The following is a 27,347-nucleotide window of genomic DNA, read 5'->3' as shown; positions in this document are numbered from 1 at the left end:
GGAAAAGAAGAATGGAGGGAGAAGCAGCAGAAGAGTTGCTATGGAAATCGGAGCCCCAACGCGAATCCATCGTCTCCGTCACGCTCGCACGTGTCATGACTACACTTCTCACTTCCCGCGTCAAGAAGCTTCACGACTCTATTTCTCGTCTCTCCGCACACTCACACTCTTCACACGTGGTCTCGCTCGAAGACTCGCTCTGGTTCTTCCACAGCTACGTAACCGACGCTGCAACCAACAACTCTTCGCTCGACCAAGTCCTTCTTCCAATCATCGACAACGTAATCAATTTCTCCTATTATTTTTCCTCTTGTTATGAATTCTGTTCTCTTTTCGTGACGCTGTGCTCTGCGTTTCTCGTTTGACAGGCGTTGAAGTCCAAGCACGGTGACCAAGCTATGGTTCTGCTGAACTGGCTATTCCAGGACGCGCTTCTTTTCCAACCCGTTGCCGAGGCTCTTGCAGGCGTCGTCGCCAGAAAGCACGACCGCTACTTGTTGCTTGGTTGGTGTCTCCTTCTTCGGAATCTAGTCGAGTACGAGAGTTCCGTTCATCAGTCCATGCTTGCTGGTGAGTTTCCGATTATTGCTCCCGCTGTTTCAATTTCAACTCTCATCGTGTATTCACGGAGAACTAGTTTAGAAAATAGGAAACCTCATTGAAAAATGAACTGGTGTAATTGACTTGTGTTTGCTAGGAATAAGGGAGAGGTATCGCGATTTGTTGAGGATACTCTCCACCTGCCTTCCGGATTTGGCTGCCATTGTCAGTAAAGGAAGGTATCGTCATTTCTCATGAATCTCTTTCTTTTTTCAAAGAGTAATGTAAATGGAGGTTCAGGTTGTTTAGTGGTAGGTTTTGCTAATGTTCATTATACTTGTATATCTATCAAGATATTTGTCTTTTAATTTAGGTTTAAATTACCCTATTGGTCCTTACTGATCAATGAACTTTGCCTTTTAGTCCCTATACATTACTATTTTTGTTTCATTTTAGTTTCTATAATTTCATAAATTTTACTTTTTATTTTCTATAAAAATAGACTAGAGGGACTAAAAGAGAAAAAAGAATATGTAGAAGAACTAAAGTAGAATGTTTTTAACTACATGGACTAAAAAGTAAAATTTATGAAATTATAAGGATCAAAAGGATAATTAAACCTTTATTTTATGTTATATATTATATATTATATATTGTGTACTCATGTATGTCTTGTATCACATATTGGAGCATTTGTCAAAATTGTTCCTCCTTCTTCCCTATCTCTTTATTGACACGTGGCCTGATACTGTCAGGAGATAACGTTTTGTTGGCTAAAAGCATTTGACTGATTATTAATGTGTTCTATGATAATCTCAATTGTACACAACTGTTCTTCTTTATAAATATACTGTTTAATGTTTCTTGTTGTAGCATGCTACCCATTTTTTCCCTCCAATAATGTCAAGTTGTCAGCTATATATGTCTTCCATTTTCTGTTTTTATGGATAGCATCTCTTTAATTTTCTTTTGTTAATTCACTGGGTATTCCATTGATTATATTTATCTGATCACTGGCTCTTCAGCACTTTGCAGGATGGTTTCGAGTTGCCATCTCGCCTTGGAGTGTCCGCTGCTGATTGTTTTTTGTCTCTCTCTGGAGCATTAGCAAAAGTGGCTGATCTTCAAAATAAGAAGTTGAAATTAAATACAAGAGCGAAAGATCAGGCAATTACTTTTGTACAGTCTCCTACTATTGACAAGAAGGTGAAACGGGATTCTAATTTTTTGATGTCAAAGGTTGAAGGGGACGACTATACTCTCTGGCATCATTTAGATGACATTATTTATTTGTTGCAAAGACTCCTTTCTGTAAGTTATACAGTCTTTAATTCTTGTTTGAACCATCTATGATCTATGTTTTAGACTGTGTCATTTTATTCATGTTAAGCAACTATGATATCCAAATGGCAAAATCATATTAAATAAGCAAACATTTGAAAGTGATGACATTATTTAACTACACAGTATAAAGAAGACTTATAGAAGGTCAGCTGTGGGAACATTGTCTGTCATCTTGAATTTGGTAACAAAAGCTTGCTCTGATTTTAGGGTCATGATTATTAACATGGCGTTTTCTTGTATCGTTGGCATCAAATAGATATGCATGCTGAATAAATGGACTGAAAAATAGGAGCTACTGAGCTCTTTTTCCACAATCCTTGTCAGAAGGGTGACTAATTTAAAATTACCCAGATTTTGTGATGGGAACTCATCTGTTTCGGCAGAAAAGTATTATCAGCCTTAAACTTGAAACTGAATTCCAAAATGGCATATAGAATTACTAACATGAAATTATGTATAAGACAAGAATATAAAAAACATGGTTCAGACAGTAATTTCTTCCTATTGCTTTTGCTTTCTGTTGAACTTTGCTGAACTTGTTCAGTTGTTTAATATTCAACTCTACATTGCAGTGGAGCAAGAAAAGTCGTTTTTTACATGCCAAAGGCTTGGAGCAAGTTCTTAAATGGCTGGAGGAAATAAAGGATCACTATGGGTCCTTTCAACATCAGGCAGGTTCTGGAATCAATGCATTTTTATATGGCTTCTTGTTATATAATTCCTTCACATACTTGTCTTCTATGAACCATAATTTTTCTTTATGTATGCCACATTGAAGACAGATTCTAATGCTCTCAAGACTGGGGATTTACTGCTCTCTTCTTGCTGGAAGCATTATAGCATGCTACTACACCTGGAAGACAAAAAGTTTTCTCAGCATTACAAGGAACTGTTGGAACAGTATTTGTCTGGCATTCAGGTAATATATGCAGTAGATATTTGCATAATGAAGTCTTCAAATAATTTGAGCAATAATCTTATGTCCTAATTTATTCCACATGGCACGGTTTCACTGTTTGATGTTTTCCATGGGAAATAGATTATCCCTGACTTGTTGACCTTGTCTGCAGAGAAAAACATATGCTGACTTAACATTATATTATTTAGCAGTTTAGGCTTTAATATATTTGCTGCATATGTAAAATATACTCACTGATCATATACTATTTATTATAAGCTATGTGTTGAAGACATATGCTGATTAAAAAAGAAATACTGTGCATTTGACATCACCAAATTTGTGGTGTCATGTGTGTTTTCCTTAGATTTGAGCATTTTATATGGTGAATTGATGACTGGTACTGGCTAGAGCTACATTAGTTTCAAGTGGATCAGAAATAGGTCAGTAGGTGATAATATTATTTGATATGATGACTTGATAACTCAATTCTTTGTGGCTTCATGTGATTGTGTGTGATGGAATTTTTTAGTAGCTGATATCCATGATAATTGCAGTATTATATGGACAACCACACTGGTAGTGGCTATACTGACAACAATGATGGTGGGTTGGAGACAAGAAAGTTTTTTTTGAATTGTTTATGCCTACTGCTGGGACGTCTAGACAGCAAGAGATTTGAAAGCACGGTGTCGGAATTTGGCATGAAAATCTCACGCATTCTATTACCACAGGTACCTTTGCCTGAGGTCTTAAAACAAAACCATTGCATAACCTGCAAATGAATGTTTTATATTTATCCTCCTTTAAAATCTTGCGTACACTTTGCCATGGATCAGGTTTAGCTCTCAATTTTATCATTGGAAACTTAGAGATAGGATATAATTTATTACTATTTTTGCTAGTCTGTTCTCACTTCTGACCTTGTATGGCATGGTGTTATCGGTGCCTTGAATGCAGTAATAATACCCTTAGCATTTGATGGAAAGATCAATGCTTTAATTTTGAGCAGTGTAACTTTCAATAGAAACTGAATTTGTTCAAAGCATTCCGTAATATAATTAGCAAGGTTGTCAATCTCAAGAGTTTACGAAATCTCATTGAGATTTCGTAAGCTTGAATCGTAAACTCGTGAGAGTTTACTTAATATAAAAAATGTTATAATACTTATAAATAACATAATAACTCAACATTTCAACTCCATATTAAAGTAAAATAGTAAATTATAATATTTAAGCAGTAATGTTTAGTAGCAAATCATGCAGAATTTCACACAAGACACAAGTTCTTTAAATGACAAATAAAAAACCAAGAATAATTTTTGCTTTTAGCAACAGATTGGGTGAGATTACTCGAGATTGGACGAGATTGTTTTAGATTGCTCAAAAACGAGTTTGCTTTTGAGTTGTATGGGTGGGGTTGACCAATATCATAAACTCGGTAATTATTACGAGTTGACACTCGAAATTGACAACTATGATAATTAGCATTGTTGGTTTACCTATGATGCACTGTCAAAGAGTACTATTTCTGAATTTCACAAACTCCAAAACTACCTGGCATTCAACAATTTTATGTTCACATAGTTGATAAACTCTGGCTTGATAATCCTGCTTTTCAGCTTCTTTTAGTTTTTATGTCTTGCTAAATTGTTGGAATAATTTTAAAGAAAATGTTGGAGATAATGTTGGTAGACATACTATGGGTTGGAGATATGGATTTTGTCATTTGAGATGGAAGACTAAGGGTATACTTGTAAATTGAATTTATCATTGATGGAATGGAATGAAAATTTCTTTGAAATTCATATAGCTACTAATTACACCTTTAGTCGATTCTCATCATTCCTATTCCAACAAACTAAACATAAGATTATGTGGAGAACTTGTTTTGTCATGTTTTCTATGCTGTAATTTTATTTAGAGAAAAAGAAAAAACTAATTATTTTAATTTCTTATGGTGTCTTGAAATTATTCCTACTTCTCAGGAGCCTTTCTAGGTTTAGAAGGACTTCAGGACTTCTAGTTTTACTTCATGGATGATACATATATTGCCATCTGTTATGAGTAATTGGGCTTATGCTGCATATTGATATAGAACTATAGATTATGATCTGGTAGTATCTAGTTTTTTCTCCCCCTAGTTATGATGTATTTAGAAGTTAGTTACTTATCAAGCTGTGATTTATTAATTTGGCTATATTTTCTTGTCAGAGTCAGAGTGACAACTTAGCTTTTACTCTTCTCTCTTTTTCTGTAGCTTAATTGCACCGATGAAGATGTGATAGTTGGGGTTGTTTCAATATTCAAGGCTGTCATTCTGAGGCCAGATTACTCACAAGAAGATACACTTACTGACAGTAGGCAGGCAAATATTGTGATGCCTTTTCTGCTTCAACTTCTAGATGAACGGGATGGTACAGCTGGAGCTGTTGTTATGCTGATAGCAGAATACTGCTCAATGTAATCAGTTTATTCTTTTTCTTATGATATTAAGCAGGAACACTTTTTAAGTCTTATTTATTTATTTATTTTTTAATTTATAACTGATATGTGTGGTGATCCTCCAGGAGCAAAGATGATCAGTGCCTTATGGAAATTCTAAAGCTACTTGATTCTGGAAACATTTCACAGAGAAGAAATGCCATGGATGTTATAACAGAAGTCCTACACATATCATCTAAGTCACAGAATTTAATGCCTTATTCTTCTAGGTATGATTGCTTATGTTGTTATACTGTATTTTTAGTTGTTTGTATATTTATTTGTTGAGATGTGAGTTTTAGGCAAGATATAGCTGACAAATTGCTAGAGCGGCTTGGAGATGAAGAAATTATGATCCGTGAGCAGGCATCCAAATTACTTCCAATGATAGGTTAGCATTAAAATTGAAATATTGGGTGTAATTTGTTATATATTTCTTATCAGTTATGTTACTTGGCAAGTGTTATTGGGTCCTATTACTTGCCTTGGCTGGAGGGTTAGGGATGATTGTTTCTGGACATGATGTTGGATCCTCTTTTTTCCAAATAATTTTGTGTTTGAGCTTCACATCTCTTTTTTAAAATTTGATCTGAAGAAGCTATTGGTGGGCTCATGCTATTTTCACACATCAAATCTTAAAGAGTTTTCATGTGAGGAGTTGTATTTGGGATGGGAATAAAAGCAATTTCTAAGCTTGCACCTAATAGCTTAAGCTTTTAGGTTGATTGCTTCTTTGCATTTCCCTTTTACTTCTCTCCCCCTTTATTTCCTCCTTCAAATGATTCATTAACTGTCATTATTTTGTTGTGCTCCTCTTACATATATCTATTTAAGCATTAATGTTTGACTGTTTTCACATCAATTCCATACTACATTATGGTGATCCAGTAAATATCTGTCAAAAGAATATTTTGACTAGCATATGCAAATGCTTGTGACACGTTTTCATTGCTACTTTCGCAGACCCTTCATTGTACTTGCCTGCACTGGTTGATCTTGTCTACTCTCCAGATGAGAGCCAATCATCTGCTAGTGATGCCATCATTGGGGTCCTCACGCGTCACAACCAGAGAATTGAAATCATATTGTTGCTTCTTGACTGTGTTAGGTATGTTTCCTTTTCTTTCCTCTTTCTACTGGGCCTTTAAAGTTCAGTTTTGAACTTATAAAAACTGTTTCTAGAGCTGGAGTTCAGAAACTCAGATTTTTTTGATGTATGAAGATATCGCTGCTTGACTAAAAGTTTTGCCTCCTTATCCCTGTAGCAACACCAGTAAAAGCCTAGACCATCCACAGTCTACTGGAGATGAAGGTAGTTTTTTCCCCTCCACTTACATCATCACAATTTGACAGACTATGCATTTCATTGCTTCCCTAGTTCTATTTTCTATATCACTATTTATAAAAGGTAGGTTAGTTAGCATTTACTGACACCTGTGTAATTTTAGATTAGATTTTTACCTTTATTAACTTCTGAAGAATGCATTGCTCATGAAAATCTCCTGTTAGTTGGATGCCATTGATTTGTAGATCATTTTTGTAAAATTCCTTACCATTTTTAAGCAGTTTTTTAGGGCTGCAAGTGCACTTGAAATTGGGATATTTTCTTATTCTATTCCTTGTTTACAACTATTAATGTATTTGTAATCAGTTTCTCAGTTATACACTTCAATTTTATATTCTTATTTGTTAAAAAATACTGCATCCATTATCATTATGTTCTCATGCTTTTTAATTTGGTGTCAGGCTCAAAGTTGGATGCTGACCGGGTGCTCAAACTGGTTCCAGTGTGGTCTAAAAGTGTAAGATAGACTGTGCAACTATGAATATGGCTCTGTGGAATTTGGCTAATTAAAAGTGAGAGATGCACTTAAATTCAGAGAAATTTATGGAATTATAACCGTTGATTGGAAAATCAAACATTGAGATTTTACTACGTAATTTGTTATACATGTGCCTGTTTTCTATCACAATTACAATTTACAACCATTTGATTTTCCAATCAGCAGCTATAACTATGTACTGTACCCTTTAGTGTACTTAGCTCACTAGTCACTTCATAACTGTACTTACAAATCAACAGTTATAGCCACGTTTTTTTGTCTTTTCTCCCTTTTTTTTTCATTGTGGGAATCTGATCAAGAAATATGACATATATATATATTAGTAGGTAGAAAAGTAAACCAGTTGAGTTAGTTAATGGAAATTTTTGACTTCTTAGACTTCATAGTAGTGATGAATACAAATAGATTATTTCAACATTTTAAGACTGCTAATTGCTAAAGCAATTTTGTGTTACTAGATTCCTTTAATCTGTCTAGAACCAAATAATCCCAAAAGTATGATCTGTTACTTAGGTGTACACCTTAGACTGATCTTAGTCTGCTCCCTCGCATGAAATTCCTTTGCGCTCAAAGCATGGACAACGACATAGCACTACCCCTCCTGACCTAGTTAAAGGTTAATTCGATTATGAAGATTTGGGAGGCTACAATTAACCGTAGTAGAAGTTTCTCATACCCATGTTAAGAACCAAATCATGCTGAAGCTTAAGCTGTTGGGTACAGGCACAAAATGGTTTCTTTGTTTCTCTAACAAAACTCAATTCTTGAACAGTTGAGGTTCCACTCATTTTTGTTTGATATTCTGTTATTCCCCTAAATATTTCACATGTGGCTTGACCATGTACATTTACATTTTGTATATATTCTGTTGGTTCTCTGTAAATCAATTATGGCAATCAATTATAAAATCGCTCCAATAAATGTACCTTCAGATACAGGAATTTATATTGGAAAGGTATTCTAATTTGTTAATTCCAATATTAACAGGTTCAAGACTGGAACTTCTTAATTGGACCACTGGTTGATAAGATGTTTGCAGATCCATCAAATGCAACTAATGTCAAATTTCTGAGTTATATAAGTGAGAACCTGGCAAATGTTGCTGATCTTGTATTGCATCATGTTCTATTACATGTTAAGGAGCAGAAGCAGTGAGTATCTGTAGTATTATTTTTTTTTAAAGATCAAATGTTATCTGTAATTGTGCGCTCAAGAGCTTTAACTGTAATTATATCTGCATTATTGGCCAATCAAAGAGAGTTTTGTCTCTGCTTCTATTTATTATGATAATAGTGTAGTGGTTACATGATATTTATGATGGCCATTTGCAAAATTTCCAGTGGATAAACTTTTTTTTTTGGGGTCAAATAGGATATTGATCTCACTCACAACCATACAACATTTTCATTTGGATTATTACAATATTAAAATCTCTGTCCATATATTCTGTCATCACAGTGAGTGTGTCTGTATATTTGTCTAATGTATCAATTGTTTATTGGTTTAGTCTACAGAAGTCTCTTTCCATGACTGGACTTGATGTATTGGTGGTAGTTTTTTTCCTGATATATTTTCTATTCCATAGCAGGATTGGTGAAAGTTTTGTATCAAGATGGGAGCAAAGAACCTACACCAGTGATGAATATGAAGAAATGCAGCGATCTCTGTTTGAGCATCTATGCCCTTTGCTTATAATTAAGATTCTTCCCTTGAAAACTTTCAATGACCTCGATTCATCAATTATGTATGGACATCTCATACAATATGTAATCCAGGGTATATATTCCTGCCTTGTGTATCTGCCTGTCTTGATGGCTATATTGTTTGCATGTTAAAGATTTAATTAGTCTGTTTCTTTCCTCGTGCATATCTTCTTTTTTTAAACCTTTGCTTTTAGTTCATTATTTGTGTTTTTGTCAATAGTTATTCTGTCAGTTTTACCTGGTATTAAAGACTGTTAACTGTTCTAATCTTCTGATGTGCAAATTAAGGGGTATGGAATTGAGGTCTTCCTGTTTTTATATGCTCATGAATTTGGGACAGCTGAAGTTTTCTTGCTGAGCATACTGAGTTGAAATTACTATTTTTTTTTAATATTTCACAAAATTGGATAGAAAAGTTACCAACTATTCATTTATATAATAAAATCTTGTAGTAGTTTAGTCTTACATTTAAAAATATTAATCATTGAATCTATTTTTTCATTTTATGGATGTTCTGCTGATTTGTTAAGTATGTCCCCAGCTGGTCCTACACTTGTAGACTTGTAGTTGCAAGAAATGTATTTGGACAGAGGCAGCATAGCCACTTTTAAATTTTCAAGTTCTCTTTTTTTTTCTTCTCAATGTTCAATTGTTGATAAATCATAAATGCATATGTTTGAAGTGCTTGAAACTATAGTAGTAACTGTTGTTTCATGGAGAAGAAAATAAAAAGGTTGACAGAAGAAATCATGATACATTAGCATTTCTATGTAAGGTTTTTATTTATATAAATTCACGACTCTGGATTTCAATCCTATCTATAATCTCATGTCCTTGAGTATGGTGCATAAACTACTGTACGTCTATCAGACTAGTGGTTGTGTCTTTTTCTGTTTAATAAATCATGTTTTTCTTCTGGTCATTACAAGTGATGTATATATTTTTTTTCTCTTGCGAGGTAGATGCAGGAGGTGGGGACACTGAGATTGGTGATAATTGTATCGCTGCTCTCCTTCTAAACAGGTTGGTCCTTCAAAGAGCATAGCCTTTGTCCCTTTCCACTAAACAGTACAGAAACCTGATGCATATGTCATGCCATTCTATTGTTCCAGGGCTTTTAGTGAGTTTGAATTTGAAGATGTTCGAAAGCTTTCTGCAGAGCTGTGTGGACGCATTCATCCACAAGTAATTTTTAAAATTTTTGTGGATGACATCCACAAGCATAACCTTGGTTTTGTTTACATTTCAGTTTGAGAGATTCTTTTTACATTGTTTTGTATACAGCATTACAACATGACTGAAAACTTTTAGATGCAATTCCTCAACCCTCGTATAAATTTTTGTTTTGATGGAGTTTTTAATTCTGTCAGTTCAAATATTTGGTTGTGATTATTATTACATTGTAAAATGTGTAAATCCTTATATTACCCTTGTTTCTCTTCATGACAGAAATCCTTTGTGAATCACGTCATACTCTAGCACCACAGTCAACCTTATTAGTTATTACCTTATTGGCAGTTTTTAGGGATTACTTTAACCTTTATATGCTGTCTGATTCTTTAGGTTCTCTTCCCGTATCTTTGCTCCATGTTTGAGATGGCTGTTGACTCTAAGAATATACTTAAGATAAAGGCCTGTTTGTTTTCAGTCTGCACATCCCTTGTGGTAAATATTTTCTCCATCATTATTTAGATTGTCAGGTTCTGTTTTTTAGACATCTATTTCAGTTTCAGCATTATCTATTTCAACTTGGCTTGCAGTAATGTGCCTTTTTTTTTCTTCTTATAGGTCAGAGGCTGGGAGTCACTTTCTCATCCTTCGATGTATGCAATTAGAAAGATGATTGAAGCAGTGCTGTTATGGCCTTGTCTGAACGATGATTCAGGTCCAAAATAATTGTAGCTTTTGCATCTTTTGTTAGTTTTGACATGGTTTTTATCTTTTAATGCACGCACAAAATGTAATTGCAAACATGCAGCAAGTTTCTTTCAATTTTTATTAAGTACAACTAATTTTGATGGGCATTACTTTTTCTCTCAGTTGCGAAAGCACAACATGGATGTATTGATTGTCTAGCACTGATGATATGTGCTGAACTACAAGCTAAGGAATCAATCACCAATTCCATACCAGACAAAACTAGGGCCGGTGGGAAGAAAGGTATTATTGATGTGTTTTCAGGAATATTAGCATGGTGCTACCGAGTAGTTGAATGCAAATTCATCTCAAACCTGTTTGCTACTGCAGGGAATTCCATTGTTGCCTATGTGATCAAACTGTTCTTTAATGACAAGAATGAACGAACTTCAACTGTTGAGTTTGGGGATGAAAACTCTGAATTTGCTGCTGCATTTCCTCTCTCTTTCCGTCTGTGTATGGGCAATGTTCTTATTAGCACTTGCCAGAAGATTTCAGAATCTTGCAAGAAGCATTTTGCAGCACAAGTTATTCCGTTACTCCTTCATTCTCTTGAGGTACCGTTACATATTTAGATCTTGATTGCCTGATATAGTACGACTTTTAATTCTTGAAACTTTATTCTTGCTTGGTTATGAAATTAAGTATATTTGGTCAACAGTTTGAAACGAAGTCAGAGATTAGGGCAGCATGCACCCAGGTCCTATTTTCAGCTGTCTATCATCTAAGATCTGCAGTTCTTCCTTATGCATCTGACCTTCTTAGAATTGCTCTAAAGGCCCTGAGGAAGGAATCAGACAAGGTAAATTACCTTTGCTGTTTTACATTAATAATACTGTATATGTAAAGTTATCAGAATGAACAATTTTACACGTCTCTTGTATATGTTGTTTACTTGCTAGATCTAAACATGGGTTCCATTTATTATCCATATTAGAGGTGGGTGTCTAAATTGTGGCATGAAACTAATTGCCATGTCATTTAGTAAGATTTTTCTCTTTTCCTCACTAATATATATAAAACCCCATAATTTCAATAATATCCTTGTTAGATAGACGCAAAGTTGCATTAGATTAGATATCAATCAGAAGTTTCTATTTTTCCTACATGTATATATATATATATATATATATAGTTAACATAGTGGAAAATAAAGAGAATAGTTCTTTGATTTAATAAGAAGGTAAACTGTAGAATTTTTCTTGGAGAAAATAAGTTTCTATTGGTTAAAATCAAAATGTTGAGAGAAAGGCAATGGATGACAGCTTGGTAAAAAGTGGACAAATATGGAAGCCGGTATGGCTTTCTTTGGAGTGTAGCCATATGACATTATTTATCTTAACGTGTGAGAAAATATGGTATAATGTTGATGTATTTTTTATGTTCAACAGGAAAGGATGGCAGGTGCGAAGCTAATAGCATCACTTATGGCCAGTGAAGATGTGATTTTGGAAAACATATCAGTTGGACTATTAGAAGCAAGGTCTGTACTCTCAACCATATCCTCTTCAGATCCTTCACTTGAGTTACAACAGCTATGCCGCAAGTTGCTAGCATGCATATCTTCTTCGTGAGTTGCGACAAACTTTTTTGCAGAGTATATTTCAAAAGATCACATTTAGTTGTCTCTTCTCACCTTTTATATATATATATATATATTTTTTATATATATTTATTCAGTGTACATAGTTCACTTTTGTGTGCAGATAAAATATTTTAAAACAGGTATCATTGCATACTTGAATAGTCATAAATATATATTCCTATGATCATGTTGTATACAATACCTGTTAATACCAGGTTAATGTCAAAATTCAGGGATGTGCACGCTTCCATGAGTGTGGTATGGAAGAAAAAAGACCAGAAATTGTCGGAGAAAAAGTATTGGTATTTTTCCGAGGATTCATGGGGGGTATATTTAGTGAGAAATATATTTTTATACGAGAATGCGAGAAGTCAATTTAGTTAGTTTAAAGTCTCATGATCTTTAAGAGTCCCGTAACTTATTTAAAAAAATTTACCTGACTCGTGTATCTTAATTTTTTTCTTTTTTGATAAATTTATCTTAATTATTATGATCAGATTTAATGGTCCATATTCATTAATAAAATAAAAGTCCTCATTTGGTATTTCTCCGTTTTGATGGTGTTAAATTTTTTTTTTTGTTGTCATAGACTTAGTTTAAGTAATATTTTAAAATTGGCAATTAAGGTTTAATTTGTTCTCATTGGTAGATTGACTTGTTGAACAAATATATTTTAAATTTACAAAGACTTTAGTTTTTAAAATATTGAAATTTGTTTAAAAATATAAAGATTTATAGATAATATAATAAATAAAGCACTAGAAAAATATTTTTCTATAGTCATTACAAATATTATGGGATTGTTGATTCTGTTTTTTTTTTCTTCAGAAATAACTAGTATGTTGATCCATGTTCTTGCACATGTTGCATTTTTTTTAATGTATTATAATAACTTATAAGCCAGTCTATAATTTAGGGTTTTCGATATGACCTACGGGTTATGGTTCATGTCTTGAAACTGATTCATTTGAATTGTGAGTTAAATTTGACGCGACACACTTAGCTTGTGGTTCCCCCGGATTGAACATGTGGTAAACACAGGGTTGGTTCTTGAGTTGAGTGTTTTTCAGTTACAACTCACTATACTAAATTGCCAAGTAATTAAGGTAAATACTATGTAAATTCAATTATTTAATGATTATAAGAGATAATAATACAGTTTTTTTTTTATACATATAGATACAGAATTTAAATTTCAATGACTTTTCAAAAATTTGAAATATATAAATTGTGGGACACTACAAAGTAAACCCACTAATATAAAAAAAAAAGTCTAAATGAGAATGTTGACGAAAATAGGCGGAAAATGTTTCAGGTAAAATGCATCACATGTGGATCCAAAGCCACCTTTTATCATGTAGTTAAAATGTTTTTTAAAATTTAAAACAAATACATCCTTAATGAGAATACTAATTACATATATTTTGTTATTAAATAAATTTTATAATAAGTGTTGACATATATAAGATAATTTCTAATAATTTAATGAGTCGCATAAAGCCTAAACGTACCAATTTCGATTCGGATAAAAAAAAGATCTAGAGAGAGGGTAAATGTCCAAATTAATTCTTATTATGAATGCTAGAAACATTTAACTCCCCCAAAAAAGAGTATCAAATTCTTTACAATTATAAACTTTCATCACTACTTCAATAAAATAAAATAAAATAAACGTTCAACACTTTAATCTTTTCATAAGGTTGCTAAAGAAAGACAATTTATTATAACATTATACACATATTTTTAGTTCTCGGTTAAATTTAATATAATTTATAAATATATTTTACCATTTTTAAATCCTTTCACGTTTAGTCCCTCAATGAAAATATAGTTTTACTTTCACTCTTTTTTTACACCTTTTCATCTCTTCCATCGTTTAAGTTAATGTTAAAATATTGATTTACATTATCAATAATTTTATGAATTATTAAATCAATATTAATAATCTATCCTCTCTTTATACAAATTAATATTAATTATATCTTTTAATTTATTATTTTGATTTTTTAAAATTAAATTTTAATATTTTTAAAATATCAATAGTTAGAGGTAGTTTTATTTTACAATATAAATTATTTATAATAAATTTAAAATATAAATTATATGGTAAAAAATATTTATTTATTATAAATTTTAATTGAATACATTTATTTATACAAAAAGTATTTATTTACTACAACTTTTTATAAAAATAATTTTTTTTTCCTGTACTTACATAAACTAAAATACTAATTATGCATTAAAAATAAAGAACATAATTGAAAGACCAACATATTCTTAGATGGAGATTATATTATTAACGCTTTTTAAAATATCAAAATATCTTCTGTGCTCTTATTTTCAGGAATAGTGTTGGTCACATAAGGAAATCGCTAAACGTACACCTCAACTACTCTACCTATATCAATGAGTAGTTGATTTGAGTTCAATTCAACATTAGATTTTGATTAAGTATAGTGAATAGAAAAAACGTAATTAAGAAGTAAAATTTTATTAAAGATAATTTCTCAATGAAGTTTAATTTTTTATAAAGTCCTAATCGGAAAAAAAAAACTTTACCTATTTTTTTTATTACCTAAAATATCTTTCTATATAAAAATCATATAATTACATTCCACACCCTCCATCTTTACTGTTTTGTAAACATTTCTCACTTATTTTATTTTATTTTTGTTTTCTCTTCTCCCTGTTAAAGGTAACAAAATTCTACATAATCTTATTCTTTTGCAACTCTACGTTGCAATGGTATCATTTTGAGAATTATTCAATCAAATTCTAGATTTTCTATTTTGAGATTTCACGTTCAAGTATTTTTTTATTTGTTTAAATATATTTTTAGAATTTTAAATTTAAGATAAATTTTTTTAGTTCCTAAAATTTAAATTTAATCTTTTTAGTTAATGTAATTTGAAGGAAGTTTGTTTTAGTTCATGGACTACCAATAATCATTAAAAAATGATAGATTGAGAGAATTGTGTAACATTAATTGGATTTAATATGATATTTTTATTAATGATGATATTAATAGATAAATTTTCTTTTAACAAATTCAATAATAAGAGATTATTTTTTTTATAGATTGACCAACATTTGAGTAAAGAGACAAAAGTAAGTTATTATATTTTTTTTACAAATTATAAGACTAAAATATTGATTTTAAATTCAAGAGATGATAAACAAATTTACTTATTAAGGAACTAAAAATATTTAGGCCTTTTTTTTATTCTTTTAGAAAATTAATTTTCGAAACTTAAATCTGTCATCAAATTAACTTTTTTGAGTTTTGTTAATTGTTCGAGAAATTATTATTTTGAACACAATGATTTCCATACCGAAAATGAATTTTTAAAATTGTAAAAGAAGAGGAAAGGAATACGAAGGGATTAAAGGAAGAGATTTTTTTTTTCTTTTTTTCACATAAGGAAAAGATATTTGATTAGACAAATGTGAAATAATTAAAAGAGAGAAGACAAATGAAATCTGTTACCAACAATACGAAAATAAAGATCATTAGGGAAAAAAAGTGAAAGAAAAATGAAAAAAAAAAAGAAAAGAAAAACATTTTCCAATAAAGTAGATCATTTGTCTATATCCAAAATGATGTCTGAAAAAGTATATAAAAGCTTATCCATGAGTTGGAATACTAAATGATGAAATACCACTTAATGACATTACTACTTTCGAATAATCTTTACGTCAATTATATATGAGATTATAATTTTGTATATGTATAAGAAAATTTATTTTATAAATAAATTTTATGAAATGAATTAAATTTTAACTTATTTTATTTAGGTATGTCAAAAAAGAATTGAGAAGTATTTTCTTGGGTTGGTGACAACTGAGAAGACGAAGGCATGGGAGCATTGTTTGAATATAAATAGTAAATAGATCTGAGTTGTGAAGTATATCCAAAAAAAGAAGAATGCTGGAACTAGTGTTCGCTGTGGCCTTCTCCGCTGTGCCTCTCACTCTCTACATTCCGCCCATACGAAGCTTGAATCTGTTGGTTCACACCATCCAGACCTTCCTACAAGATTCCTCCTCCTTCTCTCTCCCCGCTTTTCTCCGCATCAGACTCCCTATCTCCCGCATCTTCAACTCCATCATCATCCACCTAACCTGGTTGGTAGATCCTCTTTCTCTCTTTCAATCCTAATATCATTTTTATACTTTACCATCTCTAACTGTTTCTCCTCACATCATTCATTCATCCATCAATAACCTTCATCCATAAGAGGATCCAATTCTATTTTCCATCTTATAACTATTCAATCAATCATAATTCATATCTTTTTAAAATTAATTTTAAGTCAACAGATGAAAAGTTATAGGACCAGGATTCCGTGGTTGTAATTCTAAAGTTGTAGTCATGATTCATGATCCAACAAGATAAATGATTTTTATCATTTTTTGTTTATTATAAAATATATGAAGGTAATTAAGATGCAGATTTGGTTCAATTGAAAAATCAACTGCAAGAAATCCACTGTATAATATTAGACGTGCTGTGCGATTTATCTTATTACTTTTTTATTTTCTCTCCTCTTTTATTTTATTTGTATGTAAAATTTTGTATAATTTGTGGTTGTTGGTCGTCGGCAGATACATGGCTGCGTGTCGCACGTTCAAGGGCCACAAACTCTTTCCATTTTTTCTGCGTTTACTTTTCATCGTATCAAAATAAAATCACATTTATTTTAAAATTCAATAATTAAGTATAATTTAATTTTAACCGATATTAATTCTATAAATTTAAATTATTTTTTGCAATCATTGTTTAAATAATATATTAAATATCACTTCATTATCGATATCAGTTGATATAAGTAATATCAGTTTATATTTCTTAATCAAAATATATCAACAATTTAATTTTTTTGAATATAAAATAAATTACACAAAGAAGATAAAGAAAATATTTGTTTTGTATATGTTAATTGACGATAAATATTCTGTATTAATACGATCCTAAAAAACAAAATACACTCCATTAGCTTGTACTTACCATTAAATTCTAAATCATGGATGACCGTTAATTGGTACTTAACGTTATTTCAACAAACAGGGTGAAAACCATAGAATTGCGTAGCAAATACAAGTAGTACATGTTGACAGGACTTTGGATAATGGATCTGACATTTTTATAATGAAACATTGACTTTATCACGAAGAAATTATTATTTTATCTTTAGTCACTTTAAATCATTTCCTAATTAGGGTTGCTAGTGTCCAAGTGCCATAAATACAAAATTTGGTGATCGGAAAGGGAAGATGTGGCATATGGGACATCCTCGTAAGGCCATATCTTAATTAGAGCTACTTTAATATTGCCGATGGAGTAACATTATTGTTGATGACAACGGGTAGCATGTGGCAATATTCCCCTCGTCTCCCAATATTATATGGAAACGTAAACTTGTTAAACATCTTTCTTTTGAACGCTTGTTATACAATTTTTACGGATAGTTATCAATAATTTAAAATAAAACAAATTTAACAAGTAAAACAAATATTGACATTTTTCAAAATTAAAATAATATAACAAGTCTTTTCTTATCATGTTATTAACCATCTACAGACTTTTTTATAACTAATTTTTTATAAAAAAAATTTAACTAATTATTTTTATTAATATCTTATCTCATAATCACCTTTTTTCATTTATGGGATTCAAATTCAAAATTTTATTTAAAAAATTTAAATTTAGTTTCATTCAAATCAATAACTTATTGATAAATAATATAACAAGTTTAATTATGCATGTTGCAATAATTATTTTGCATAAAAGTTACAATATGTTTTCAATATTTTTATTAAAATCTAATTAAAAAAATACTATAAAAGTATTCACATTCTTCTTTAACAATAATAGATTGATCATTAACTTTTATAATACTTATTAATTTAAAAATTATATTAAATTTGATTTATAATTATTAGGCAATAATAATGTTTTTAACAATGATAATAATATTTTGTGTACAATGCTAACAATAAGATTATAATTTAAAATTCAGTACAAATTATTCAAATTTACTCCTTCCTTCGTTTTATAATAAATATTGTCAGTTTATACAAGTCAAGAAAAGTTAATAAATAGATAAAAAAAGATAGTAATTTTAAGAAATCAACATTACGATTAATGTTTTTTTTCTAGAGATAATATAACACAAAAATCATTTTCTACATAATATTATTAGGGGTATAAGAAAAGGTAATTAATACTATATTTAATTAATATTACATTGAAAAGTTAATATAACATTTATTTTATAATTTTTTTTTTCAATGCGACACTTATTATAAGATGGAAGGGGTACTAAGTCAAATGTAAATTATGTAATGAGTAATAATGACAATATATGAAAATTAAATTAGGATTACGTATATTTTTATCCCTTGAACTTTTATTGATTTTTACTTTTAGTTCTAAAGTAATTTTTTTAAACTTATTTTAGTCTTGAAACTTTTGCTAATTTTCATTTTTATTCCATGAACTTTTGATTTTGTTTACATTTTTGGTTCCTGATGTTAAGATTTGTTGTTTATGGAGAAAAAATTTGGAGACTAAAACTAGATTGTTCAAAGACTAAAAATAAAAATTGACAAAAGTTTAGAGACTAAAAATATATGAGTTAATTAGTTATACACTGCTGGTATAAAGTTTTTTTATACCGACAACCAATCATATAATAGTACCATATCAGTTGCTTATTTAATGAAATAATAATAAAATAAACAACTTTAAAAGATATGATTGGTTTCCAGTATAAAAAACTTTACACTGACAGTATATAGATGATTAACTCAAAATATATTAGCTAAATTATAGTTTTGGTATCTCAATAATATCGTATATGCAATTTTGGTCACCTTACTAAATATTCATCAGTTGATTGTTTATATTATAACGTTAGTCATGATCTAATATTAAGTAGATGAAGCAATAAATAATATTTAGATTAAATTATACTTTTAGTTTCAATTTTTATATCATAACAATGATAAAATGGAATGAAAATGAGACAAAAATGATAATTAAACATGCAATTTAATCTAAATATTTTAAATATTAATTATTTTTATCATCTATTTAATGTTAGATTATGATAAACGTTTAAATTTTAATGATCAATCGATGAATATACAATAACTAAAAATTATAGACTTTATAAAGTTCAAGGATTAAAATTTTGAAATTAAAAATTAGGAGATCAAAATTACGAATTTGAAATTTTAGGAAACTAAAAGTGTAACTTAATCAAATATGATTAATCCATTAAATTAATATTGTTATAAATTCAATTATTTCAAAAATCATATTTTAAAATAATATAAACTATAAAGTATAGTTTTATCTCATCTCAAAACGATATAAATATATAATATATAATATAATGAATATTTTTTTTATAATATTAAGAATGTTTATTTTAATTTATTATTTTTAAATTATAAAAATAATTGTTTTCTTGCTAGGAAAACTGACATATAAAACGAGTATGTGGTGGGGATTGAAAGGAACAAATCCCCTTGACTCCCCCTTTTTTTGGCCATTAGATTTAGAAGTGACAAACTTGATTCCTAAACTAAGGAAGAAGGGCGAAGAATAATGACTCTAAATTAATACTGAAAGTTCCACACCAACTTAGATTCCTAGCTCCACATGTTGTGAATCACCAACTGACTGATCAACTATGATCTTCTACAACTCTAGGAGGCTAAGAAAAGGAATAAGAAATCTTAGAACCCTAGAATTTCTCTTTCTAGATTTTCTTTAAGAAATGAATTTACGAAACTCAAATTTTAAAAGAAACTTTATATACCTTTCCCTCCAAGTCAAATTGGACTTTTGTCCAAAGAAATTCCTAATCGCCTAAAACTCATAAAAATATTCTCAAAGTTTTTCAATAGTAAACAACAAACCACCACAACATACACTTAGGTAAAATCAACAATTATTAACAAAAAATGTACATGCTATATGTTTTGTGTATAAAATTTTAACATTTTACTGTATTTTTTATTACAAAATATTTGATTGTTATTAGGTAAGAATTGTTATTTGTTTTTTTATAACACTTTTTTCATTAATCTAATAATAAAAATCAAATAATTATATAATTTCATAAAATATGATATCTTTATAATTATTTAAAATTTAAAAACTATAAAATTGTGTTGCTAATTTTTTATTATAATTTTTAGTTTCTAAATTTAACAAATTATTTAAGTAAAATAATGTTATATATGTTTTTTTTATTGTTTCATTATTTACTTATATTTTAATTTTTCTTTTATTATGATAAATTAGGAAAAATATATTTTTCACTTTGATTTACTATGCTTTTTATGTATATTTTAATCATATGTAAATTGTTGATTTGTTATTTTAAGCTAAATAAGATATTTTCTATGTTAGATTATGACACAATTACATCCTACAAGAAAGAAAAAGACTCATTTTTTTTTGTAAGGGATATTTTTATAAAAACAATGTTTATATATATAGGAAAGTAATATTATAACTACACGTACATAAAAATCTTTATTTCTCAAGAAATCTTTATAAATATTTCTAAGAATCTTTATAATAACCAAACAAATTTTAATCATTCCTAGAAATCGTGATTCTTAGGATTTGTAATTTGCAGGTATGAAAAAATTTCCTCCCTACCAAACACTCCCTTAGTTTCTTGCATTTGATTTGTTATTTAAAAAATAACTAGGAAAACAACTTTGAATTTTTTTCATTTCAATTTGTTTCAAATCGATTGTAAATCTTATTCATGATCAATCATCAACTAATACAAAGATTATAAGATAGTCTATTAATTTAACGCTAAGCACAAGACTTAAACATGCAAAGAAGCAAAACAAATAATTCAAGTTGCACTCTTTGTAAAAAGACTCATTATATACATTATACATATTTATACGCATTTGTAATCATCAAAATTCTCGAGCTTCAACTTGATCTTGATTAACACTACCGAGCTTGATTAGACCGAGTGACTCACATCTAAATCACCCAAACATATTAGTTGGGTTGAGGTCACCAGGCCCATGAGGCAATTACCACATATTCCCCAAAATTAGTAGTTATATGATATCACCCCCTATTATCTCAAAATCGAATCATGTTAACTGCTTTAAATACTTAATGGTTATCAAGTAACCATTTTTTCTTATCCTAGTTGTTAAAAGAAGATACATTTGTTTACATATAATCATTAAAGAGATATTCTCACTTATGGATAAACTTGATCACCTATATAAAGAAGCTTAGGTATCACTTATAACCCAATTTATTCATTCTTTACTTGTGAGACCGCTTCTCACTTGAGTGTTGAAGTCTCTTTTATAGGTGCCTCCATCGTTAATACTAAGGACCAGAGACTTACACTGAGTCCAATAGAGTACTTGTGGATTTTAGTAAGAATATTTTGTTTCACTATGCCTAAAATTCCATCGCTTAGGAATAAGACTAATGATCGCTTATAAAAATCCTCTTCCTTTAATTTATGAAGACGTCAAAAGACAAAATTGTGACGGTTGGAACATTAGCACTAAAAAGGAAGGTTTAGGACTTTTGTCCCGGATCGATTTGTTTTAATATATTTAAAAGTCTCACATTACTTAATAATCAATGTCAGAGGTCATCTATAAACACATTCTTTCCTGCAGTGATGTCCTACTTAATATTCAAATAATCAGTACAATATGTAGGTGTGGTTGCTTTTGTAAGATTGCTGATCAAATATTACTTGATTAAGATATTTCGTCACCATTGTAAGCTTATATTCTGGTCACACCTCTCTTTCTTTTCTCCACTCAATTATTGCCGGTTGATCTCTTTGCCATAAGGATAACCATGTTATAACGTTATCTTCCAAGCATATAAGCATTATCATTTATCATTCACATGAATATTTCTGATTAACTAACCCGTATGGTCATCACTCATCACCATATTATCATTCGGTATGGCATGCACATTCTGTGGCACATGAGTGGTAATTCACGATGGCATGCACATAAGAGAGCAAACAATAGCATGGGATAAAGGTGACCTGAGTCTCGAGAATCAGGCCGTGTATGGCAGGAGAACATGTGAAATATAGTTGGTGAATTGGAAAATGTTGAGGTGGATCTTATTTAAAATCTTTCTCCACAAGGACAAGTTCAACCTATTGTATAGAAATGGAGAATCCAAGGATGCGGTCAGAGTTCATTCAAGACAATCACTGTATATGACTTGGAAAAAGTCTTGCAAATATTCTAGTCCACCTCAACTACATTCACTAATCACTACCCCTTTTTTTCTCTCTCCGTCTCTTGTATCCGTATCTCTATATATGTAAATATACAAAATAAGGTGCCAAATTGGAGCTTTGTTGTGTAACAATCATGACAACTGGGTAGGTACGGAGGTACCAAAACCCTTGGACGCAATAGAATTGTCATTTTATAATTCAAGGACATTCTCCTGCCAAAGGCAATGTCAACGTCGAGGGATACTGCTATAACTCTAAATCCTCTTAAACTTGATCACGCTTAACATTAAATTCAGAATCATGGGCCAATTAAGCTTCAGAGATTTGCATTAATCATTATACTAAAAATAAGCATATTCTTATATATTTGTGACTTTGTCTTAATTATGCAATAAGCAGTACTCAATGGATCATTGTAGGCGTAGCCATGCTCCACCTAGCTAGCTAGTTCCAGATAAAGTTTAACCCGTGAGCTGAAAAAAAAAAGATATGTAAAATTAAATGGCCAATCAATGAAAGACAACGTTGAAGAGCTTATTAAGTATGGCATTAAATTATCCTGCAAGGACTATCAAGAATCATCAAATGGACATTACATTCACTCAAAGTAGAGGATTAATGGACTATCAACTTTATCTTGCATGGTTTATCAAGATGATCATCACCCTCCATTGAATCATAGAGGTAATGCATTAAGCAAAAGACCTCTGACTTTAGTATCCCCTTGTGCAGTTTGATAAATCTTTTCGTTTTCTAAAAGAACAAAAAGCTGTCTTGTTTGGGTGATAAACAACTATAATTACTACCATGTGTTAAGACCATCATCACCATGCATGCCTATAAATATCAACCCGTGCTGGCAGTGCCAAGGCTGCAACAAACAAAAGCAATAAAAACCCAAAATATTTTTAGCATGATAGAAAAAAAATAGAAAAACGGGATTTGAAACAACAAGAATGTAAACCACCGTCTCTATGATATTTTTGCTCTAACACTCTTTATCATTAGGTTATATTTACGAGCATCTGATTTAATGAATTCATCTCTTAATTTAGTTGTAAAATTCGTTAACACCGGGGACAATCCACATAATGGGTAGTAAGTAAGTCACACAACTGAGCGCTTGATCTTGGATCCATTTGGTCGAACCATCAGCTCTAATACTAATATTGGAGAGTTTTTAACATCGGGAAACACTTCACATAATAAATAGTGAGTAAGTCATACAAGTGAGCATTTGACATCACAACATATCTTAAAACCTTAATACATTAAGTAGGTGAATCATTCTCACTTATATATTACTTAACATGCCTCACTCTAACTAGTGTGAGACTTCGTTTCACACTTGAATTCCAACCGTAATAATAAAGAAAATATTAGTAAAAAAGGGTTAAAATGAGCGTAATTAGCATTTTTCTCCAAAACAATCACTGAGCACACAGTGAATAACGGTCACATGGGCTTTGCCATTTCTCCAAACGTGAAAACATTTATACCAACCTACACTCCTTGCTCCTACATATCCCGCGCCTTACATGCAGTTCCAAGTATCACCAAGTAGTGATACTCCTCCACTACCACCTTGTATTTCTCAATTCACTTTCTTAAATCACCTTAACTTGTTCAAGTTCAACCATCCCAATATAAATCATGGATACTTGCAAGAAGTCATTGAAGCCATGGAAGAAAGGTCCAACCAGAGGGAAAGGTGGCCCCCAGAATGCCTCATGCCAGTACCGAGGTGTTCGGCAGAGAACATGGGGCAAATGGGTCGCTGAGATAAGAGAGCCAAAGAAGAGAACCAGACTCTGGCTTGGTTCTTTTGCCACAGCTGAAGAAGCTGCCATGGCTTATGATGAGGCTGCAAGGAGACTCTATGGACCAGACGCATACCTTAATCTCCCCCACATGCAACCCACTTCCACTTCACCATCAGGAAAGTTCAAATGGATTCCTTCCAAGAACTTCATTTCAATGTTTCCTTCCTATGGATTGCTCAACGTGAATGCTCAACCTAGTGTTCATTTAATCCACCAGAAGCTGCAAGAGCTTAAGCGAAATTCAGTTGTGAATCAATCCCCATCAAGTTCATCAAATGAACCAAAGGCAGAAACTCAGAATGTAAACAGCAAAAATGATGGAGAAGACCCTCTAAAAGATGCTCAAACATCATCAGAGGAGTTGCTTGGAGATCTTCAGGAGAAAGAGAAACCTCAGATAGACCTCCATGAGTTTCTTCAACAGCTGGGAATACTGAGAGAAGAAAGAGAGTTTGGAAGAACTGATAGCTCAGTAAGTTCCACAGTGCCTGAAGCTGTGTTGAGAGATGACAATGCTCATCAATTAGAAGTGTTTTCTGACAATTGTGTTAACTGGGAGGCATTGATTGAGATGCATGGAATTGCAGGTATTCATCAGGAATCAGAAGCCACACAGTTTGAAGCATATGACCCAAATGATGACCTTACTTTCTCAACATCCATTTGGAACTTTTAAGAAACTTGGTTTTTAAAGAAAAGAGAGAATTTGGTTAGATATGGGTACTTAGCATATCAGCCTATGCAATAGATCAGAAGGTTTTGGTTCTCCAACTACACTAGTCCTGTTGTTTATGTCTGCAGAAATCGAATCTGTTGGCAGCAATGTAAGAATAGGAAAGTTAGTAGCTAGCTAGAATAGAAGACTAGTAGTGAGAAAGGAGCTTATTTCAGTTCAGTGGTTGTGATGACAGAAAATGGAGAAAAGACTGAGTCTGGAAGTAGTAATGTAACTTGACTTACTATTAGCACTTTAGGGAATTGTTAACTTCTAGCTTTCTTCTGTTAACTCCGCCTTTTGCTTTGTTAAGGCCAGATAGACCTACTGTTCAAATGGAACAATCCAATAACTAGCCCATGGTAGGCTAGGCCAACCCCCTTATCCAAAATTTGAAGAAAAAAAATATGTGCTCCTTACATTTGTTCCTTTTTTTTTTTTGGTGATATCATGAGCTCGTGTTATGTTGTTATGAATTTCTAAATTTCTTTTTATTATACTGAGCTCTTATGTGTTTTTAATTTTAATGAACTTCAACTTGGTACTTGTGAATGTATTACTTATTAAATTAAATAATTATATTAATGCATTGATTTAAAAGTATGATAATGTTATCATTCATTATTAAAATAGTATAACGTATTAAAATTGATTATTTTACATAAGTAATATACATAACTAAAAACTAAAATTATATCATCAGTGTTGTTAAGGACTAAGTGATTTTCAAAAGAAAAAAAAGTTACGGACCCGTTGGCCAGCTTGTTTGGGCCACAGTTCATACGTTAAGTTAAAGTAAAAAACATCTAGCCCACAGTTAAATGCCCAAAAATGTGATGGTCTATCATGGGTCAGCTATAGCTTGTTTGACTCAACCTCTACGGGTTGACTCACAATTAAAGGCTTTATAATATTTTTTTTTGACAAATACTAATATATTTTATTTTTAGTTGAAAATTTTTATAAACTTTCAAATCACGTTTCTTTTGACATTCACCTCTTTTCACTCTACATATCCTCTTCCATTAACTCACCTTAATTCATTTCTTCTTAACGGTGGGTCCGTTTTTTAATTTGGTTTTTCAATATACAAGATAGTTTTCTGCTTTTTAAATTGTTTTTTAAAATAAAAATAATTCGATTTCTAATTTTTTAAGAAGCAAATCTTATCTGCTTAAAAAAATTACTTTTTTTAAAATCATTTTTCTATCAAACACTTAAATTTTAAACATACTGGTCTAATGATCTTCATCTCTAAATTTTTTTTTAGTTTGTTCCTGAAATATCCACCGCCGATAACAATGACTAATCTCCTCACTATGTTGAAGGCACCTCAAAAGATATATATACTATTTTGAAAAAGTATTTTTCAAAAATATGTTTTAACAAACAAAACTCATGATTCAAGAAACTACTTTTCGTTAATAATACAAATTGATTGTGATTGACAGTACCTTGAAAAATCAACGCGCAGATGTAATTTGGAAACATGGGCGACCTCTAAAAAATTTGCAAACTTATAAAATAAAAGGAATAATTAAAATGGAGTAAAAAGACTTAAAAAGAAATTATTTGCTTTAGTGACAAGGCATTTACATATACATGAAAATGGTTTGTATTTGAATTTCACCTTTAAGGATATATTTAAGATTTTTTTTTGAAAAAAAATGAGAAGAAAGACTTTTTAAGAGGTATACATATCATTTACCCAATTAAATTAGTCTGACCCAAAAATATGATGACTTATCATGAGTCAATCCAAATGAACAACATATCATATCTACCACTTTACTAGATGGATTAGTAATAAAAACTAAATCTTAAATCATACATCTAAAATCCTAAAATAAATGAAGACTATATATCAAAATTCAAAACTAGTGTATAATACTAAAAATCATTAATTTAATTGATTTCACATTTATATTCCTTAATTAATAATCATGACTCAATTTTTGACTTCAAGATGAAATCGCGATGGAATGTAAGATTTATACCTCTTTATATATATATTTTATATAAAAAAAATGGTATAATGGCGTACGGAGACTAATGCTAATTTGCCTTTTATCACCAGAAAATTGTTACTTAATTGTCTATGTTGCTGAAAAGGTCCACTGCATACAAACGTTAACTTTATGAGTATATGAAAAATAGATTAAAAAAAACATTTTATATTATTTTATCCCGTCATTATATGACTAATAAAAGTATT

General features: G+C 30.7%; 2 protein-coding genes across 5 annotated transcripts; both read left to right on the top strand.

Moving 5' to 3' along the window:
- The first annotated feature begins 11 nt into the window (after window positions 1–11).
- LOC109795896 (ARM repeat superfamily protein) lies at window positions 12–12,858 on the top strand. 3 transcript variants are annotated; one of them, XR_014434722.1, is made up of 24 exons: window positions 12–281; window positions 369–570; window positions 698–779; window positions 1,566–1,851; window positions 2,457–2,559; window positions 2,667–2,803; window positions 3,340–3,516; window positions 5,042–5,244; window positions 5,352–5,495; window positions 5,568–5,656; window positions 6,229–6,373; window positions 6,531–6,577; window positions 7,012–7,067; window positions 8,097–8,260; window positions 8,695–8,885; window positions 9,775–9,835; window positions 9,925–9,997; window positions 10,376–10,477; window positions 10,601–10,697; window positions 10,853–10,972; window positions 11,060–11,286; window positions 11,391–11,531; window positions 12,121–12,454; window positions 12,548–12,858. XR_014434722.1 is itself a non-coding variant. In XM_020355458.3 (23 exons), exons 1-23 carry the CDS (start codon window positions 12–14, stop codon window positions 12,301–12,303), a joined length of 3,297 nt encoding a protein of 1,098 aa, XP_020211047.1. In that variant the 3' UTR covers window positions 12,304–12,858. The 3 variants fall into 3 exon arrangements, 2 of the variants coding, with proteins under 2 accessions (XP_020211047.1, XP_020211045.1); XM_020355458.3 differs by having other exon boundaries at window positions 8,698–8,885; window positions 12,121–12,858; XM_020355456.3 differs by having other exon boundaries at window positions 12,121–12,858.
- A 2,842-nt stretch (window positions 12,859–15,700) lies between these two features.
- LOC109798145 (Integrase-type DNA-binding superfamily protein) lies at window positions 15,701–26,134 on the top strand. 2 transcript variants are annotated; one of them, XM_083077204.1, is made up of 3 exons: window positions 15,701–16,439; window positions 16,920–24,889; window positions 25,005–26,134. In XM_083077204.1, exons 2-3 carry the CDS (start codon window positions 24,248–24,250, stop codon window positions 25,107–25,109), a joined length of 747 nt encoding a protein of 248 aa, XP_082933330.1. In that variant the 5' UTR covers window positions 15,701–16,439; window positions 16,920–24,247; the 3' UTR covers window positions 25,110–26,134. The 2 variants fall into 2 exon arrangements, with proteins under 2 accessions (XP_082933330.1, XP_082933329.1); XM_083077203.1 differs by having other exon boundaries at window positions 16,920–26,129.
- The last annotated feature ends 1,213 nt before the right edge of the window (window positions 26,135–27,347 follow it).

Source organism: Cajanus cajan, chromosome 6 (assembly GCF_000230855.2).
Source record: "Cajanus cajan strain Asha chromosome 6, NIPB_CcT2T_4, whole genome shotgun sequence".
Lineage (NCBI taxonomy): Eukaryota > Viridiplantae > Streptophyta > Magnoliopsida > Fabales > Fabaceae > Cajanus > Cajanus cajan.
This window is presented reverse-complemented; position numbering and strand designations above follow the sequence as displayed.